The 18,536-nt window shown below is 41.9% G+C and overlaps 1 protein-coding gene across 1 annotated transcript in view; it reads right to left on the bottom strand.

The window, feature by feature from the left end:
• The window catches only part of IGF2BP3 (insulin like growth factor 2 mRNA binding protein 3), a 100,798-nt gene extending 83,956 nt beyond the window's left edge, over positions 1–16,842 (bottom strand). Inside the window, exons 1-2 of the mRNA XM_088457361.1 lie at positions 16,042–16,842; positions 14,390–14,450 (exon numbers count right to left, since the gene is read on the bottom strand). Coding sequence (XP_088313487.1) covers positions 14,390–14,450; positions 16,042–16,216 — 236 coding nt within the window. The 5' untranslated portion in view covers positions 16,217–16,842. The remainder of the gene's footprint in view (positions 1–14,389; positions 14,451–16,041) is intronic.
• Positions 16,843–18,536: the final 1,694 nt, after the last annotated feature.

Below are 18,536 nucleotides of genomic sequence, written 5' to 3'. Positions count from 1 at the left end.
CAGCAAACGTCCGGCAGTCTCCTTTTCAAAGAGGCCGTGAGAACTCAGCCGTAGCTACCAGACTCAGCAGGAAGCTGTAAAGCTGCAGAAGTTCTCAGTTTAGAAGCCCCTCTGCATGTGCAGCAGTTAACCGACTGGACCCGCAGGAGTACAGCAGAGGATAACTTGGGCAGACAAAGCAGTACCCCTTCCGGGGGTCTGGCGAAGCAGGCAGTCAGATGCAAAGGGAGTCAGTGGTCCGGCGCTGTCCAGTGGGCAGAAGTCACAGCAGGAGCAATGCCGCATGCTCCAAGAAGCCAGCCGGCCGAGAGACCCAAGAAAGGGTATCAGACAGATACCGCAGACTCCTGTTTCTCACCACTGCAGCTTCCCATCTACCTCCAATCCCAGGATTAAAATCCCGGGATTGGCTTCCCTACCAACAGTGATTGCTGGAGCACAAGTGTATTCATTACTAACTGACACACACGAAGAAAAAAAAAAAAAAAAAAATCCAAAAAGGTGGTGACAATTATTTCACTTCTGATTCTGTGCGGAGACCTGGAAAACATGCACTGTTATACCCCTTTTACACAGATTTAAAAATCCCGGGTCGATGCACATGAACGCGCATCAACCCCGGATTTTTTCAGTGTAAATGGGTCCACACAGGTCCAGGGACCCGGGAATCCAACTCTGGGAGCTTGCAGGTTCGCCACAGGTCATTCCCGTGTAATCCTGCAGTGTAAACGGCGAGATCCAGGTCACGATGACCCGGATAGTGCCGCATGCTGTCAGATCGGTCAGCTTCAGTGGCACTTTGAGATAACATCCCGTGGTTGGAAACGTGTTCCAAATCCCGGGTCAGACCTGGGACTTTGGTATAAGAGTGGTATTAGGATTCCATGAGTACTTGAGTTGAAAAACACGGCCGTTGTGCTTAGCATTACCTGCAACACAATAATGAGCTAAATTACTGGTTGTGGCCCATCTGTGTGTAGCTTGTATATCCTCCTCATGTTTGTGGGAGTTTACTTAGGGTGTTTAGGTTTCCACTCACACTCAAAAAAATAAATAAAAAACACTGGTAAGCTAATTGGCTCCCGACACAAAAAGAAAACAAAAACACGAACGTGCGCGCTATATAAATAACAGTGAACCATTTCGATACCAAATACACAATACAGCATGGGTGTACATCCAAAAAGCCCCTAGGCTCTCTCCACTTTAGATTAGCAGTCCAGCTCCCTTGGGTGCACTCGGACCAGTGGAACTTTGCCATCTAGGACCGGCCTGCAGTTTTATACTGCCATTTATATATTCACATCAGAGCTCCCCTGCTGGATTATTGTCATTTGCTATACTATTTATCTTGAGTTGATACAGAGTAACTACATATGGTCACATCTACACTTCGTTTGATCCTACAGAGTCACAGACAGTAGTGTTTAAAGGTTAACTACACTGCAACTGTTTATTGGTATTTTCTTATGCTGGGCATACACGGCAAGATAAAATGTCTGTCAGACCGACAGACATTTTATCTGGCCGGCTGCCAGCCGCAGATGTCCGCAACATACACTGAGAAATCTCACAGTGTATAGCCCGACATCTGCGCTCCGCCCCCGGGGGAGGAGACATTTCCCTGTTCCTTCCGTAGGAAGGAACACAGGAAATGTCTGTCTGTCGGCCGCGCTGGGCATACACTGCCCGATGCAGCCGACAGTAACCGGGTAAATATCGCATCGGACGGGCATGCTGGACAATCCAGCATGCCCAACCGAACAATATTTAACCCTCGGTCGCCCCCCCACGCTACAATTATCGCGGCGATCCGCCATCGGGCGGATCGTCCCGATAATTGCAGCGTGTATGGCCAGCATTACTTGTATGTTTGCCTGCCATTTGATACAGTCAGGTCCATAAATATTGGGACATTGACAGAATTTTCATATTTTGGCCTCTATTCACCACCACAATGGCTTTGAAATGAAACAAACAAGATGTGCTTTAACTGCAGACTTTCAGATTTAATTTGAGGGTAATTACATCCAAATCAGGTGAACGGTGTAGGAATTACAACGGTTTCTATATGTGCCTCCCACTTTTTAAGGGGCCAAAAGTAATGGGACAAACTAAACAATCCACTAACTCACTAATCTAACTTTCACTTTTTTAATACTTTGTTGCAAAACCTTTGCAGGCAAGTACAGCCTGAAGTCTGGAACGCATAGACATCACCAGACGCTGGTTTTCATCCCTGGTGATGCTCTGCCAGGCCTCTACTGCAAATGTCTTCAGTTCCTGCTTGTTCTTGGGGCATTTTCCCTTCAGTTTTGTCTTCATCAAGTGAAATGCATGCTCAATCAGATTCAGGTCAGGGGATTGACTTGGCCATTGCATAACATTCCACTCTTTAGCCTTAAAAAAACTCTTTGGTTGCTTTTGCAGTATGCTTCGGGTCATTGTCCATCTGCACTGTGAAGCGCCGTCCAATGAGTTCTGAAGGATTTGACTGAATAGGAGCATACAATATTGCCCGAAACACTTCAGAATTCATTCTGCTGCTTTTGTCAGCAGTCACATCATCAATAAATACAAGGGGACCAGTTCCATTGGCAGCCATACATGCCCACGCCATGACACTACCACCACCATGCTTCACTGATGAGGTGGTATGTTTTGGATCATGAGCAGTTCCTTTCCTTCTCCATACTCTTCTCTTCCCATCACTCTGGTACAAGTTGATCTTTGTCTCATCTGTCCAGAGGATGTTGTTCCAGAACTGTAATGGCTTTTTTAGATGGTCTTCCTGTTTTTGAGGCTCACCAATGGTTTACATCTTGTGGTGAACCCTCTATATTCACTCTTGTGAAGTCTTCTCTTGATTGTTGACTTTGACACATATACACCTACCTCCTGGAGAGTGTTCTTGATTTGGCCAACTGTTGTGAAGGGGTTTTTCTTCACCAGGGAAATGATTCTTCTGTCATCCACCACAGTTGTTTTCCGTGGTCTTCCGGGTCTTTAGGTGTTGCTGAGCTCTCCGGTGCATTCTCTCTTTTTAAGAATGTTCCAAACAGTTGATTTGGTCACACCTAATGTTTTTGCTATCTCTCTGATGGGTTTGTTATGATTTTTCAGCCTAATGATGGCTTGCTTCACTGATAGTGACAGCTCTTTGGATCTCATATTGAGAGTCGACAGCAACTGATTCCAAATGCAAATATCATACCTAGAATCAACTCCAGACATTTTACCTGCTTAATTGATAATGAAATAACGAGGGAATAGCCCACACCTGTCCATGAAATAGCTTTTGAGTTGATAGTCCCATTACTTTTGGCCCCTTAAAAAGTCGGAGGCACATATAGAAACCGTTGTAATTCCTACACCGTTCACCTAATTTGGATGTAATTACCCTCAAATTAAAACTGAAAGTCTGCAGTTAAAACACATCTTGTTTGTTTCATTTCAAAGCCATTGTGGTGGTGAATAGAGGCCAAAATATGAAAATTCTGTCAATGTCCCAATATTTATGGAACAGACTGTATATCGAGAATATATACTTATAACTATATATTCTTCCCATCATTTCATAATTAGCACTGCAGAATATATTTCTCTTTCTATGGTGAAGGTTTAATTTCCTTCCTCATTTCCACTATTTTGACATCCCTGGCCCTAATAAGCAGCTGCTGGTGAGGTAGATATATGTATTATCATTAACAAACGACACTTAGATTGGATATGCCTTTTGCCCTCTTATAAGTAAATATATTTCCTATTTACCACATAGTACCAACAGTATTCCACCAACAGTGAAAAATCCAAATATGATAATCTGCATGTATACACCCAAATTGAGGGTTCTCAGCTTCCTTAAACCTTTGTACTGGAATTTAGTAGTGTTTTGAGCACCATAGTTTTATTTATTGTGCTCAATTCTAGTCAGATTTTCATTGGATATAGAATATTTACACAGCCATACAGCACATTCAGTTCTTGATCATGAACCAATAGAATGAGAGCGCACACACACACACATACAGTAAGTAAATAGTTTAACAACTGCATTGTGTTGTTGAAAAGGCAGATGTATGCAATTATATTCACACAGTAAAATAAGCACAATGCAAAAAAAAAAAAAAAGAAATAAGTCAACGTTTACATTTCAGACCTTGTTCCATTCTCAGATATTGGTATTAAAATTGAGTACACAAAAATCAAGCAAACCCAATCAACAACCATTCAAACAAAAGACACACACCCTCTTTGCCAAACGTGACCTTAGCTCAGGAATGCAATGGCCCCATTTAAAAAAAATAGAACCATAATTGTGGCGTGCTGGAACTTGCACATCTCCACCTGCCTGGAGTGCCACATGTTGCCTCTCTGGCTACAAGAATCATCACACTAAATAAAAGGGCAGCAAGCAAAGTAGATGGATACAAAAGCTACAAAAAACTTGGTATTTCACAAGTTTACAGAGGTGGAATTTTTTGTTTAGATATACCACCCTGTGTCATTCGACTTCATCCTGATACACATGTACATCGAGGACATCATATGGTATAAAAGCCTCTACTGTGATATCCCCTATAAGGAAGCCTGTATAATTTATATTATATATATTTATTTCTGGCTGGACGAAATTGCAATATATAGCACCTATCCTTGTGTATCAATGCTTATTTCCCTATAGATTGTAAGCTTGCAAACAGGGGCCTCTGACCTCTGTGTTTGTCTGTTATTACCCCGTTTTGTTCTATAAATGTTTCCAATTGTAAAGCGCAACGGAATATGCTGCGCTATACAAGATACTGTTAATAAATTATATATATATATATATATATATATACACACATATATATATATATATACATACACACACCTCCAAGTAGCTGTCATTTACCGTCCCCCTGGCCCTCCCTCCAAGTTCCTTGACAACTTTGCTTCCTGGCTCCCTCACTTTCTCTCCTCAGACCTTCCCTCCATTATCCTAGGTGACTTCAATATTCCAATTGATATCCCCACAGAATCCTCTGCCTCCAAACTCCTCTCCCTCACATCGTCACTTGGTCTCTCCCAATGGACCTCCTCACCCTCCCATGTGAGTGGCCATGTGCTTGATCTGGTATTCACACACCGTTGTGATATTTCTGACCACCTCAATTCCCCATTCCCTCTTTCTGACCATCACCTTCTCTCTTTTAACCTGTCCCTCTCTCCTTCCCCTCCTCTACCTCCAAAAGCCTCCATTACTAAGCGTAACATTGACACAGGTTCCTTTTCTTCTCTGCTTGACTCACTTCTCTCCCCCATCCTCTCTCTCTCCTGCCCTGAACAAGCCGCCTCCCTATACAATGCCTCCCTTACTTCTGCTCTGGACTCTGTTGCCCCAGCGATCACTATTCACACTCGCAGATCTACTCCTCAACCCTGGCATTCCAAATGCACCAGGTACCTGCAAAAGTGTTCTCGAACTGCTGAGCGACAGTGGAGAAGATCACGCTCTAAGGCAGATTTTCTCCATTTCAAATTTATGCTCTCATCCTATAGTGCTGCGCTCTCCCTCTCTAAACAGTCATGCTTTAAGAACCTCATCTCCTCTCAGTCCTCTTATCCCCAGCGTCTCTTCACTACTTTCAAATCCCTCCTTCGCCCACCCCCTCCTCGTCTCCCCTCCTTGCTCACTGCCCTTGACTTTGCTACCTACTTTACATCTAAAATTGATTCCATACGTCAGGACATCATATCCAATCAGTCCCCCAGCTCTCCACCTCCTCCTTTCCCTAGTCACCCCTCCCCATCAACTTTACCAACTCTAACATCCTTCTCCCCTGTATCTGGAGAGGAAGTCATGGCCCTCATCCGGTCCTCCCCCCCTTCCACCTCCCCCCTTGATCCCATCCCCTCCCGCCTCCTCCGCTTCCTCTCTCTCTCAGCCTGCTCCCATCTTGCCCACCTCATTAACCTCTCCCTCTCATCAGGCACTGTTCCTTCTGCATTCAAACATGCCCTTGTCTCCCCCATTCTTAAAAAACCTACCCTTGATCCTAACCTTCTTTTTAACTACCGTCCCATCTCTCTCCTCCCCTTTGCCTCCAAACTCCTTGAGCGGATTGTCTACAACCGCCTTACCACTTTTCTTTCCTCCCACTCCCTCCTTGACCCTTTTCAGTCTGGCTTCCGTTCTCTCCACTCCACTGAAACTGCCCTCACAAAAGTCAGCAATGACCTCCTTGCTGCCAAATCCCAAGGCCACTACTCTCTTCTCATTCTCCTTGATCTCTCTGCTGCTTTTGACACTGTGGACCACCCTCTCCTGCTGAATATCCTTCACTCCCTTGGTCTACGTGAAACTGCCCTCTCCTGGCTGTCATCCTACCTCTCTGACCGATCTTTTTCAGTTTCCTCTCACGACTCAAATCTACCTTTCCTCCCCTGATCTCTCCCCCTCTTCTGACTCGTATCTCCAACTGTCTCTCTGCTGTCTCTTCCTGGATGTCCCAGCGATTTCTTAAACTTAATATGTCTAAGACAGAGCTAATCATCTTCCCACCCTCCCACATCACCTCACTTCCCACTATTTCTTTATCAATTGATGGAATAACTATCTCATCTAGTCCCAAGGTGCGCTGTCTTGGAGTTATCCTGGACTCATCCCTCTCCTTCAAACCACATATCCAGAACCTTTCACAGTCCTGTCGTTTCCATCTCAAAAATATTTCTAAGATCAGACCCTATCTCACCCAGGATGCTACTAAAACCCTCATACACTCACTGGTCATCTCCAGATTGGACTATTGTAACCTCCTCCTATCTGGCCTCCCCAAATCCCATCTCTCTCCTCTCCAGTCTGTCCTCAATGCTGCTGCACGGCTTATCTTCCTCTCCAAACATTCTGTATCTGCCTCCCCTCTCCTACAAGCCCTACACTGGCTCCCCTTCCCTTTCAGAGTCCAATTTAAGGTTCTCACGCTCGCTCACAAAGCCCTCACCCAATCTTCTCCCATATACATCTCTGATCTCATCTCCCTTCACGCTCCTCTCCGCCCTCTTCGCTCAACTAATGCACGCCGCCTTTCATGCCAGCTGATTACTTCCTCCCACTCCCGCCTCCAAGATTTTGCCCGCACTGCTCCCCACCTCTGGAACTCTCTCCCACTCCGCATCAGACTCTCCACCTGTTTGCAATCCTTCAAACGGGCTCTCAAGACCCACTACTTCATCAAAGCCTTCCAGCTATCATTCTAACTCCTTGCTACATGCTCATTCGTCCCCATCTACCCCATCTGTGTCAACCCAGTTTGTCTTCCCCCACCTTTTTAGAATGTAAGCTCTCACGAGCAGGGCCATCTACCCTCTTGTGCTTCTCCTTACTATAGTGTCATTTACTTCTTACTCACCACTAGGGCACCTAACACTTGGTTGCTTATGCTCTGTTGCTTATCTGGGTGATATGGTCACTAATGTAGCAATATATATTATCCATGTCCTGTATTGTATTGTTCTGTAAGTCACTTGTATACAATTTGTTTTTGTACTCTGTAAGGCGCTGCGGAACACTTGTGGCGCCATATAAATAAATGCTAATAATAATAATATTATATATATATATATATATATTATTTTTTTTTTCTTTTCTTTTTACAGGTAGTAATCTTCCAGATTTGAATCAGACTTGAAGTAATTAGAGAGAAAATGAAGATCACCTTTATTCTAAAACAAGGCTTCGATCTGCATCTCCTGTACTGGCTGATTAAAGAATCTGTACACTTCTGGAGAACTTGCCCTCTCATGTTAAATCATGGCCGTCTGCATAGCTTAGGTGAAGGCAGCCATTGCAGTACAGAGGTCAGTCCTCCAGGTACAACTTAATAGATAAGGATAGAAGTGAATCTAGTAAATCTATCTGTTCTACAAGAAAAAAAAAATAGTAATAATAATCAAGCAGCAGATTTGTGTTAATGTTATGTAGTACAGCTCTTGGCCATGATAAGGTTTAAAGGGAAGGAATCATACTGTATCTATTGCTGAGAGGAGGCAGCGCATAAAGAGGATGTTTGATTTAAAACAAAACAAGTTAAACTTCCGTAAAGCATCTACCTCTGGCCATACACTTATATCTAAATGGAGCAAGTCACAGGTATTTAAAGAGTGATGAACAGGCAGGCTACCCCATTAGCTCGCAATTTTAACTTGCAACAGAATATGCTGGCGCTATACAAATACTAATAAACTCCTGCAGTGCCATCAGGTAAGTGCCAGAATTTTTTTTTTTTTAATGCGGTAGGAACTGCTACGGTCCATGCTGAAGACAAGAGATTGGTTAGTTGTGGCATGCTGCTGCTGCCCATCCACTAGGCGATTAAACCTAGCGACTGAGCGATAACGAAGGTCATATCGCTTGAAAATAGTGTAGTACAATGCCCTAAACATGCATGATCACGACTGTCGTTTCAGTCGTCCTGTTTTGCCTGTCAATCCGTCGTTATCGGACATAGTTATCGTTCACATTTTCAATGCCGGAACGACCAACCATATAAACATATATAGATTTAAATAAAAATTTCAGACCGTTTTTATTAACAACTGGTTTGAAAATTGTTGGTCTATGGTCTTTGGTTGTTTTGTGCAATCGTTCACAAATCGTTCATGCACATGAACAATAAATTGATGAACGATTTGTGAAGATCTTTTTGATCTTTCAAAGACAAGTCTGCTACTGGATGGGCAGCTTAGCCAATCCATCACATGCTTCCAAAACTTGAACCATAACGCCCACTCCATTGCCAAACACTTCAGGAAACTACAGCTCTGCTCAAATTCCCCTTTAAAAAGACAAGAACAACAAACATAAAATGCTGTTGAGCCTCACATCTACTTTCACTAAAGCTTTGTTTGATATTAAAAGCCATATAGCGCTTTATTCTGCAATCCTTTGAAAATGCACAAATTACACAACAGGGGGCCAGTGGCTAAAATAGATCAAATGCAAAAAAAAAAAAAAAAATTAAATCCTGTGAACCGCAGTATAAATTTACCTCTCCCTTTAAACCACCCATGATCTTACTAGGCTTACATGCAGACACCATTTCCCAACACCTAGGAAACATCAAGCACTCCTAATTCCATACTGCACTCTAACGATCTTTTCTAGATAGGGCATAAAAAGGTGTAGAATTTCATTTCAGATACCTCCAGGAATAGACTCTTTTGGATTCAAACACAGGACAAGTCACACTGAGCATTTAGCCACTGAACTACGTCACAAAACACAATATGCTGAATCAATACACAAAGCACCAGGACCATTGTGGTGACAAGACAACTTTATAAATGAAAAAAGGTATCAAAAACACATTTGGAGCAGATCAAATTCAATGCGATGCAACGCCAGACATCACAGAGCTGCCTGGCTGCTCACATCACCCATTTACAGTAGTGCCCATAACACAATTTTTCACTTGCACCTCTTTGGGTTGCAAGGGAAAACTTGCAATGACTGCGGACACGATCTGCAGTTCTTCGCACAGAATCGAATTCTTCCCCCATAGTGGACGATGCAGAGCTCAGAGCAGAGCAGAACAAAACAAAAAACAAAAGAGGACAGCCACTTTGTTTCTAGAGAAACCATGTTGCAATGCAATAGGTGTGAATACAATTTCTTTTCCCCATGCAGGGAAAATACTGGCCGTCTTTGCATGTATTCAACAAATACAGGACAGCTTTATTTTTACACTGCATTCTAGAGTCGAGCAAGGACACGCCACTCTCGACTATTTAACAAGCTATTTTGTCATAAAATTAGGTAGAAACTGCAGTTTCTGCATAGTTTTATGAATTGTTTCCATGTACTAATAGCAGAATGCAGGAGACTTCAGATATCTCCGGCAGAGTGCTAATAAGCACTGTAGATTTCCGTCCCCATTATCATCAATGGGGATTACGATTTTAGCCCTATGTACCAAACCTTTTCAGAGTTTTACACTATTTTCAGATGGTGTAAATTGCTATAGCCTATGGTGAGTTTACGAACAGGAGAGGTTTTCCGATCTCTCTCCCGTAGCCTCCATCTGGCGGCGGAAGCAGACACTGTGCGCATGGCGCAGTGTCAGCTTCCCCTAGAGAAGTCTATCAAAAGTACCGGGGATATATTTTCCCTTGATACATTACAAATGAAAATATCCACAGCAACAAGGAATCTTAATAATGGTGGCAGTTCCATGATTAATATATTGGCCCCTAAAACTTTCCACATATTTTAAGTTTGCCCCCTTTGCAAAGGTTTCACCAAGGTGCAAATTTGCACTTTTTTTTTTTGCTTTGTGTACAGCAACCACTGTATGTATGTATGTATGTATAATCCACTTGCGTATACTTAATCTGCACATTTAAGTGCAATCTTTTAATTATATTTCTGTAATAAAAATAAAAAGTTTCATTTAAGATAGATTACAATAACTGGTACAGAACACAGCCAATGCAATCATTTATGTTTCAGAATTTAAAAAAAAAAAAAAAAAAAAAAAAAAAAAAAAAAAAAAACACACACAACCTTGAAAATGGCTGTTCCACAAAGAATATAGAGATACTTGCAGAATAGGGGGAACAAAAATGTGATTAGTATTTTATGATGGGAGCAGCAGGCAACAAATTATTATTATTATCAATTTCTTATATAGCGCAGCATATTCTGTTGCGCTTTCCAATTGTAAAGCGCAATAGAACAAAACTGGGTAATAACAGACAGATATATAGGTAGGAAGGCCCTGCTCGCAGGCTTACAATCTATATGAGCCTAGAAATATACTGAAAGCCAAATCAGGGCTACACATATTGCTATAGGAAAATGCACCAGTGTAATTAGAAGTGGAAAGATTTTAAACTGACAAAATTTAAAGTAAAATAACATGCATCATCATAGTATCTGGACAAAACACAAAAGGAAAGAAAAAGGAATATATGTATTAGAGGTAAATGAGAGGAGAGTAGGTAAATATTTTCCCTTGAAATTACTAAAAATGGCATAAAATGTTCTGAAGTAATTTTGTATTATCACGTTTTACCAACCACAGAATTACTAAGTATGAAACATATACATTTTAAGCAAAGAAAGTATTTTTTTCCTTACAGCAAGCTGCTAAACCTTCCCCTCCCCCTACACACTCACACTTCACTAAACCACATGTATACTGGCCTACAGAATAGTAGCCGCTTTATTGACATAGGACAGACGTATATATTTATAGATTGCAAGTATTCACAGGCAGATTGCTTGGAATGGATTATTACACAAATGACCATATTCCTCTCCAACTGTTACCCTGTTATAGATATATAGGTGGTTTAGTAATTTGTATGTAGGATGTAGAAATATAACTACAAACACCAAAGATCTGTATACTTTATGAAAAACATTACACAGTACTACAAGGTTATTACAATGGGAAATGCATAAATAAATTAGCTCAATTCTAAATCTATTTTCCTTAATATTTGTAGCTTGTCATTACGACTTGTCTTGGCACTAGACACATTCAGTAGCACACCCATGCATAAACAGTTTTAACTTGTAGGAAAAAAAAAAAGTTAATGAACGTCCTAAACAACAAAATTGAGCACAGCAATCAAATATAAATTTACAGAAATAGTAAAACCATTCTATGAGCAGCACAGTGGTGCAATGATTAGCTTGCTGCCGCACAGCACTGATGTCTTGAGTTTGATTCCCACCAAGTGCATGTGTGGAGTTTGTATTTTCTCCCCATGCTTGTGTAGATTTTCCTCCGGGTACTCCGGTTTCCTCCCACAAACATACAGGTAGCTAAATTGGCTTCTTACAAAAATGAACCTTAGTGCATGTGTGTGTACATGTGAATGCAGATTGTAAGCTCCTCTAGGACAGGGAATGATGTGAATGACTGCAATATTCTCTTTAAAGCTGCAGAATGTGTGTGCTATATAAATAAATAATTATATAATCTAACTAAACCAGTAAAATGTGAGTATATTCTGTTATTTGTGGCTGCTGGATTCCACATAGTAAAATTTCAACTAATTATTTTTGAGATTTCTATTTATTTTTAAAACACGTTTAGTCAGTGTTCTATAGAAGAGGGGGCACAAATGTGTATAATGATATACTGCATAAATTACTGCAAGCCTTTAGAGCTCTCAAAACACTTACTACAGGGAGCTGAAATACTATGATGAAATAGTCTTCCGTGGATTCATTAAGGTCTAAACATTACACACAAAAAACTGCATTCCTATGACATTCTCTGGAGACTCCGGTAGTGTAATCAGGAACCAACACTGGGCTGGAGCCATGACACATTGCACTCCCCTCCCCCATGCAGCCACTATCAGGAGAACCTCGACAAGGCCCCCTTTTCTATAGCAGTGTCTTTTAATGCTTCAATAAGCCTTCTGCAGCACCATATTCCCAACCTGCCTTTCACAGCAGGTATAAAGGTCATTCCAGCAATGTGGGAGTGTCCACGTCAGATCTCCAAAGTCCCAAGATGGCTTGGAATGCAGTGGCTGCTGGGCCTAAGAATTTTACTTTGCATAACAAATCAAGCACACTTTCCAATGATTGGTCTTCTGAATTCAGCTCAACTTTATGGCAACCCTAACTGACACCACCTCTTGACCTTTTCCTTATGCGAGGAGGATATAGATTGCCACTTCCCAACCCCCTCCCTGCCCCCATAATGCATAGCTTGAGCTGCTCCTGAAAGAATCAAACTAATGAGGGACTGGTGGGGGAGGGGGGTAGCTGTGCATTCACAAACACACATGGTATATAAGAGTAAGAAGAGTCGCTCAATCTGCAAGAAAGGTTTGGAGAGAGGCACAAGGGAAGGGGGTGGAAGAGACATTTTCTGAATTTCATTCATTTATTTTTATCCAACCATGACTCCAGTAAGTCTTTAAAAAAAACAAAAAACAAAAAAAAACACACGACTGCCATGCTATTCTTTAAAAAGGAGGAGGGGGTGGGGAAACAGAGCAAAACGGAAGATGTCGGCTGAGAGAAGGCCTCATTGAAAAATGAACCTTAGATTTTCAACATACCAGCAGAGTGGGTGGGCTCTAACTGGGTACACATTTACTATGCGAACATCAAACAAAGACCTTACCCACCACCCACACCTCATTTAACCCTACAAGCACAGAGGTGCCTGATACATAGAAACACCATCACGTAGATAATTTAGACCCTTGCTTACAAAAGGATAAACAAAAACATTTCAAAAGTTAGGACTTAAACAGAATGTTACTTGCAACTACACAACTTCATATTGTAAAATCTAAAACTAACCCTGTGAGACGAAAAGGATATAATGGGATGTACCCATGCACAAAATGTGTGTCTCAAGGATATTGGATTTAACATATTAAAATGCGATTGCCAATGAATATGTCACTTTTCTCTAAGTGCAGGTTAGTTGGAAACTGCCACTTTAAATTAAAATAAATTGTTATAGTGTAAAAACAATATGATTATTCCAGTTATGACAAAGTAACAACATTATTTCACGATTGTCACACACTTGTTTTTTTTCCCCAATTACAAATAAGAACTATAAAATGTAGGATTCAAAGCAGAAGGGCAACACCCTAGTTGTGAATTATAACATTTTACTGAATATGCATTCAGACTGAGTCTATGGTGAAGTACATACACCATTGAAGGTTTTATTTGTATGAGTTTTGGTGTATGTATAAATAAAAAAAATCCTCAAGTAGACCTCAAAATGGCAGCAGGCTCTGCGAGAGGCCCACTACACATGCAGACAGACCACAAGGCAACAGCATGTACAGAATGGCTAAATATAATACTCATTTATTTTCCTAAACTGCTACTATTGTAGTGCAAAGGTCACAATTTCAAGGAAATCACACACTTCTATTTAAGAATATATGGAATACAATAAATTACCACCAAAAAAGGAGGAATGGGGTTGAGAGCGGTAACCTGAGTAGATAGCCCCCCAAAACAAGTTATAAATAAAAGCACATTCAAGAGTAGTACTGATTAGAATAAGATCACCATTGACCTATAGCCTGAACTCATACTATGTGTATGTAACACGATCACACACACACACACACACACAATAAGGTAGCTAAATAGAAGAATATATGCTCAGATTCTATTTTAGATCACACATTCTGGTTCTTCACCACAATCATTTATAAATTGAATTCTGTCAAAACACTGATTTAGACAATATGTTGAAAATCAACCAACTAGCAAATAAATAAAAAAAGATTAAAAATAGGACACCCACTATGACATAACTATTAGACTGATTTAAAAGGTAGGTAGGGAGGGAGCAGACAATTACATTAATCTCTCCCTTTAAAACTACAGATTAATTGGATTATTTACCTCTGCCTTTTGGGAACTGAATGTTCAACTTCTATAACTTTGCCATGCAGCTCCACTTTCCCTGAAACAGATAAATATATAAGGTTAGTCTTCAAGGTTTAAATGGGTGACAAAACAGGCCAGTTTACCCCCAACCCTTGACTTCCTTTTCTAATGCTTCTGCTGCATTCAGAGAGGCAGAGGAAGATGCAACATGTTTCTATACAGAAAGAAGGGTGTAGCTACGATCTGTATTGACACCCAGAAGCTGAATAATACATATCAAATTAAAAATACATACAATGTATCCGTAACTGGCTAGAGGATATTAAGAGAATATAAGCCGCATTTTTATATTTATTTTTTCTAAAGGAAGCGGCAGCTAGTGTGAGATCAGCAGTGCAATAATGAATAATTAAATACCAGAAATGGAGGAGGGGGTGTGATCGCTGGCTGTAAAGGATGAATGAGGATGGTACGTATTGCAGCTGGGGCTGCTTTAACCAACAGATACTGTGCTTTCTTGCACAGTCCTCGATAGCATATAGATTAAATATAGCAAGTGTGGCTTGAGTGAGCCAGTGAGGAGTGGAGGATTGCTCAGCGACACTCGTGATCCGCTCTTGTGCGTGTTTATACGTCGTGGTGGGGTGCAGATTTATTTTTATTACCTTTAGGAATGAGCCCCACACCACCTTTCTGCAGATCAAAACATCGGACTCCCCCTCCCTTATATACACAAAACCATGTTGGAACATCAACGTATCCACCTCACTTACTCAGTTCCCCCTGCAAATATACATATTGGTGGCGTGTGGGCTGACCATTGGGCAGGATCTGCGTTCGGTTGCAGTGATACAGAGACATGGGGTGTTCCCAGGGAAGGTTGTTAGGGGGTGTGGGCTAGGAGATGCAAAGTCACCTGTATACGTTTCAGCAACAATGTATCATCTAGTAATGAAGGTGCGAATGTAACAATGTATCCTCTAGTAATGAAGGAGTTAGCCATGTTTACGTTTAGTATGTTATATAGGGGGTCTGCACCGGACTACTCTAGCCCACACACACAACCCCAGTCCCCACACAAACATGGAAGCTAAATCTAATAAAACTTGTGAGCAGCAATGTTACACGGAACACTTAATGAGCCACCACCCACGCCAGTTTATTTAACGTGGATGGGTTCAAACAGGCAAACACCAGGGCACGGTAATGGGGAGACGGAACCGGCAAAGTTGCTGCCCGGGTCTAGATCCAAGCACCGGCTGCAGCTTTAAGCGACCTGATACAGAGGAGGCACCGACAGGGTTCCTGAGTGGGTTAGGGGTGCAGAAGTAACATCAGATAACCCCGATAATGGCACACAAGACCCTACCCTAGACTCTGCACCTTAAGGCATAACCACCACCATGCAAACACTAACATACGTGATCCAGTAAATGTTTCATTTAACAGAGCTAATCACAACATCCGCCGAAAGCAAGGAGAGGGGGGCGAGGTTGTCCACGCGTGGGCCCTTCTGCAGCATGCGTGCTTTATTTCACCCTCCCGGCCACCTCTGCAGGTCAGCAAAGTTGGGTGCGCGCCCCCCACCCACCCAGATTTTGCGCAGAGTTCTGGTCAGGGTGCACGGAGGCCACTGACCCCCGGTCTCCCCCCACTGGTGCAATTACCTGAGAGGGTGTCAATGGCCTTCATCGCCCAGTTCTCATCTGGACAGTCCACAAACGCGTATCCAGTCTTGACCAGAAACTGGCCGGTGAAAGGGATCTTAGAGTCCTTGAAGAGACTTTCCAAATCCGGGGGGCTAACGTTTTCGCTGAGGTTTCCAATATACAGCTTGTTCATTTTAAAAACAAAAATAAATGAAAATAAAAAAAATAAATTAAAAAAAAAAAAAAACACGATCTCGCCCCCTAAAAACACCCAAATAAACCTCTGTACTGGGTGCACAGGGGGGTGGGAGAAAAGGGGGGGGCGGTGAGCGCTGCTGGAGAAAACGAGTAAATCAGGTCTGTGGTCGCTGCCGGACTACAAATACCGAATGGAGAGGGAAAAAGAGCAATTCGGGGCTGTTATCCGGATGTGCCGGAAAAAAAAAAAAAAAAAGGAGAAAAACAGCTTTTGGACTAGAATGGCGGGCTGAGGAGGGAAAAAGGAGGAGGAAAAACTACTTTTTGTCTTCCCCCAAATCCTTTTGGCAGGCAGACTGTGACAATGTCACTCTACGTTAATGTAGGCGCCGCCTCTAAATAAAACCGAGAGGAAGAGGGGGGGGAATCACTTTAATATTCCGGCTTTTTGAATGAGCCACGTGTTCAAACTACAAATCAACTTCTCACGTGAGGAGGACTCCCAGCTTCTCAATTAGAGAGTAGATTTGGGGGAAGAGAAGAAGCAGGGAGGAAAGAAGAAAAAAAAAAAAGTCAGGGAGGGGTGGAAGAGAGAGAGAGATTGGGTAGAGGGACAAGGGAAAGAGGGGAGGAGAATGAAAAAAAAAAAAAAGAGAGATGGAGATGAAGGGGGAGGGGGAGACAAGTTTGGATGGGGGTTGGTTGCTGCTGCTGGATTCCTCTATGTATGGGGAGAGGAGGGGGCTATAGGCTGAAGGATTACAAGAAAGTGTCTTACACTCTCTAGTAATTCCAAGGGTGCCAATGTGGGCGCAGGGGCAGCTTGATGACAGGGGCTGGCCCACGGGATCTAGGCTTAGGACTCACCTGAAAGGCAGTTTAATGTATCTTAGATTGGTTTTATAGGACACACAGAATGTAATAAGGGAAGAGGGGAGAGCATGCACATCTCTCCCCGCCCACGCCCTCCTCCTCTCTGGGTGTGCGTAAAGAATCCCTCTTGCGGGCGGGAGAGAGGGGGGAGGTCGTGCAGTTCCTCTCGCAGTTTGCCAATATGGCTTGAGGACTTTGAATAGGTAGATCGCTTTCAAGAGTGAACGAGGGGGATGGAGACGTGGTTGCTGGAAGGGGGTGTGGTGCGGCTGCAGGCTGTAGTATAGTGATCATATACCACACACTGCCTCAGCTGACGTATATGTGTATGCTCTAATGCTGGGTCCGTGTGCGGTGGCTTTCTGGGCTGGGGGTCCTGAATACAATTGGTTTCTCAGCGATAAATGACAAGGAGGGGGTTATATGCCAATCGTTTATACAAGGGCCATGCCATCGTTGGGGCAGACAAATGGTGATTTATGATTATTTTTTTGTTTTGTTTTCGGCTACTTTTAAATCTCTTTAACGCTGCTGAGCCTGCTATGCCATACACCCCATTACAGATAAATGCAACAATAGATTGGAGATGTGCATCTGAAATGTATCCTGTAGTTCTAATAAGGGGGAGAAAGTGACAAATACAATGCCTGTTCCTCCATGCCACTTAAGTCGCGGACACTCCGTGGATGTTGCTGCTGGCTAACACAGCCATTCATAATTTTTTCTGCATTTGTAAGAAATACAATGGTGGGTCTGTGGGGGAGGGGAGGGCAGAGGGATGGGAAGAGGCTGCCTCTAGTAAAAACAAAATGTTGAGTGGAGGTGCAAGAATCTCCACTCAATAGAAAGCCTTTATTTCATCACAGGGAAGGCTCACTCCCTTTGCATCTGCTTTCATTTTGTTCACTTGTTGCAGCTTTTTAGTTTTCACTACACTTAAGTTCGACATAAGAAACCTGTGAGTATTAATTCGAGTTTATATTGATAAGGAGTTCTGTAGGGTAAACTGTTCCCAAAATGTAGACTTGAGCAATATTTCTTTTTGTGTGTATCTGTTAATTATCTTCGGAGAGTAGTAACCTATATTGTGATTTTGTTAACTGTAACACAGATGTAAAATGTTTTATTACTGATAATGTAATTGTATTTATTTTGCTACAATTCTGCTATATTTTTTAAAATGTGTATTATTGAAAACTGCTTCCACTTTAGCAATGCCTTATATATGCAATGTGTGTACACGTGTGTGTATGTATATGTGTTTGTGTATATATAATATACACAATTAATGTGTGTATGTATAATAAATATATATATATATATATATAATTATACATGTGTGTGTGTGTATAAAATATAGTGTGTGTATAAAATATATAATAATTTTAAAACAATTCTGTGCTTCTATTTATTCTTTGTATGGAATGTATACTTTATATGAA

The sequence above is a fragment of the Taudactylus pleione genome, unplaced genomic scaffold, assembly GCF_031769625.1.
Source record: "Taudactylus pleione unplaced genomic scaffold, aTauple2 ptg000758l, whole genome shotgun sequence".
In the NCBI taxonomy this organism is placed as follows: domain Eukaryota; kingdom Metazoa; phylum Chordata; class Amphibia; order Anura; family Myobatrachidae; genus Taudactylus; species Taudactylus pleione.
Note: the sequence above shows the minus strand (reverse complement) of the source record. Positions and strands in the feature narration are given on the sequence as shown.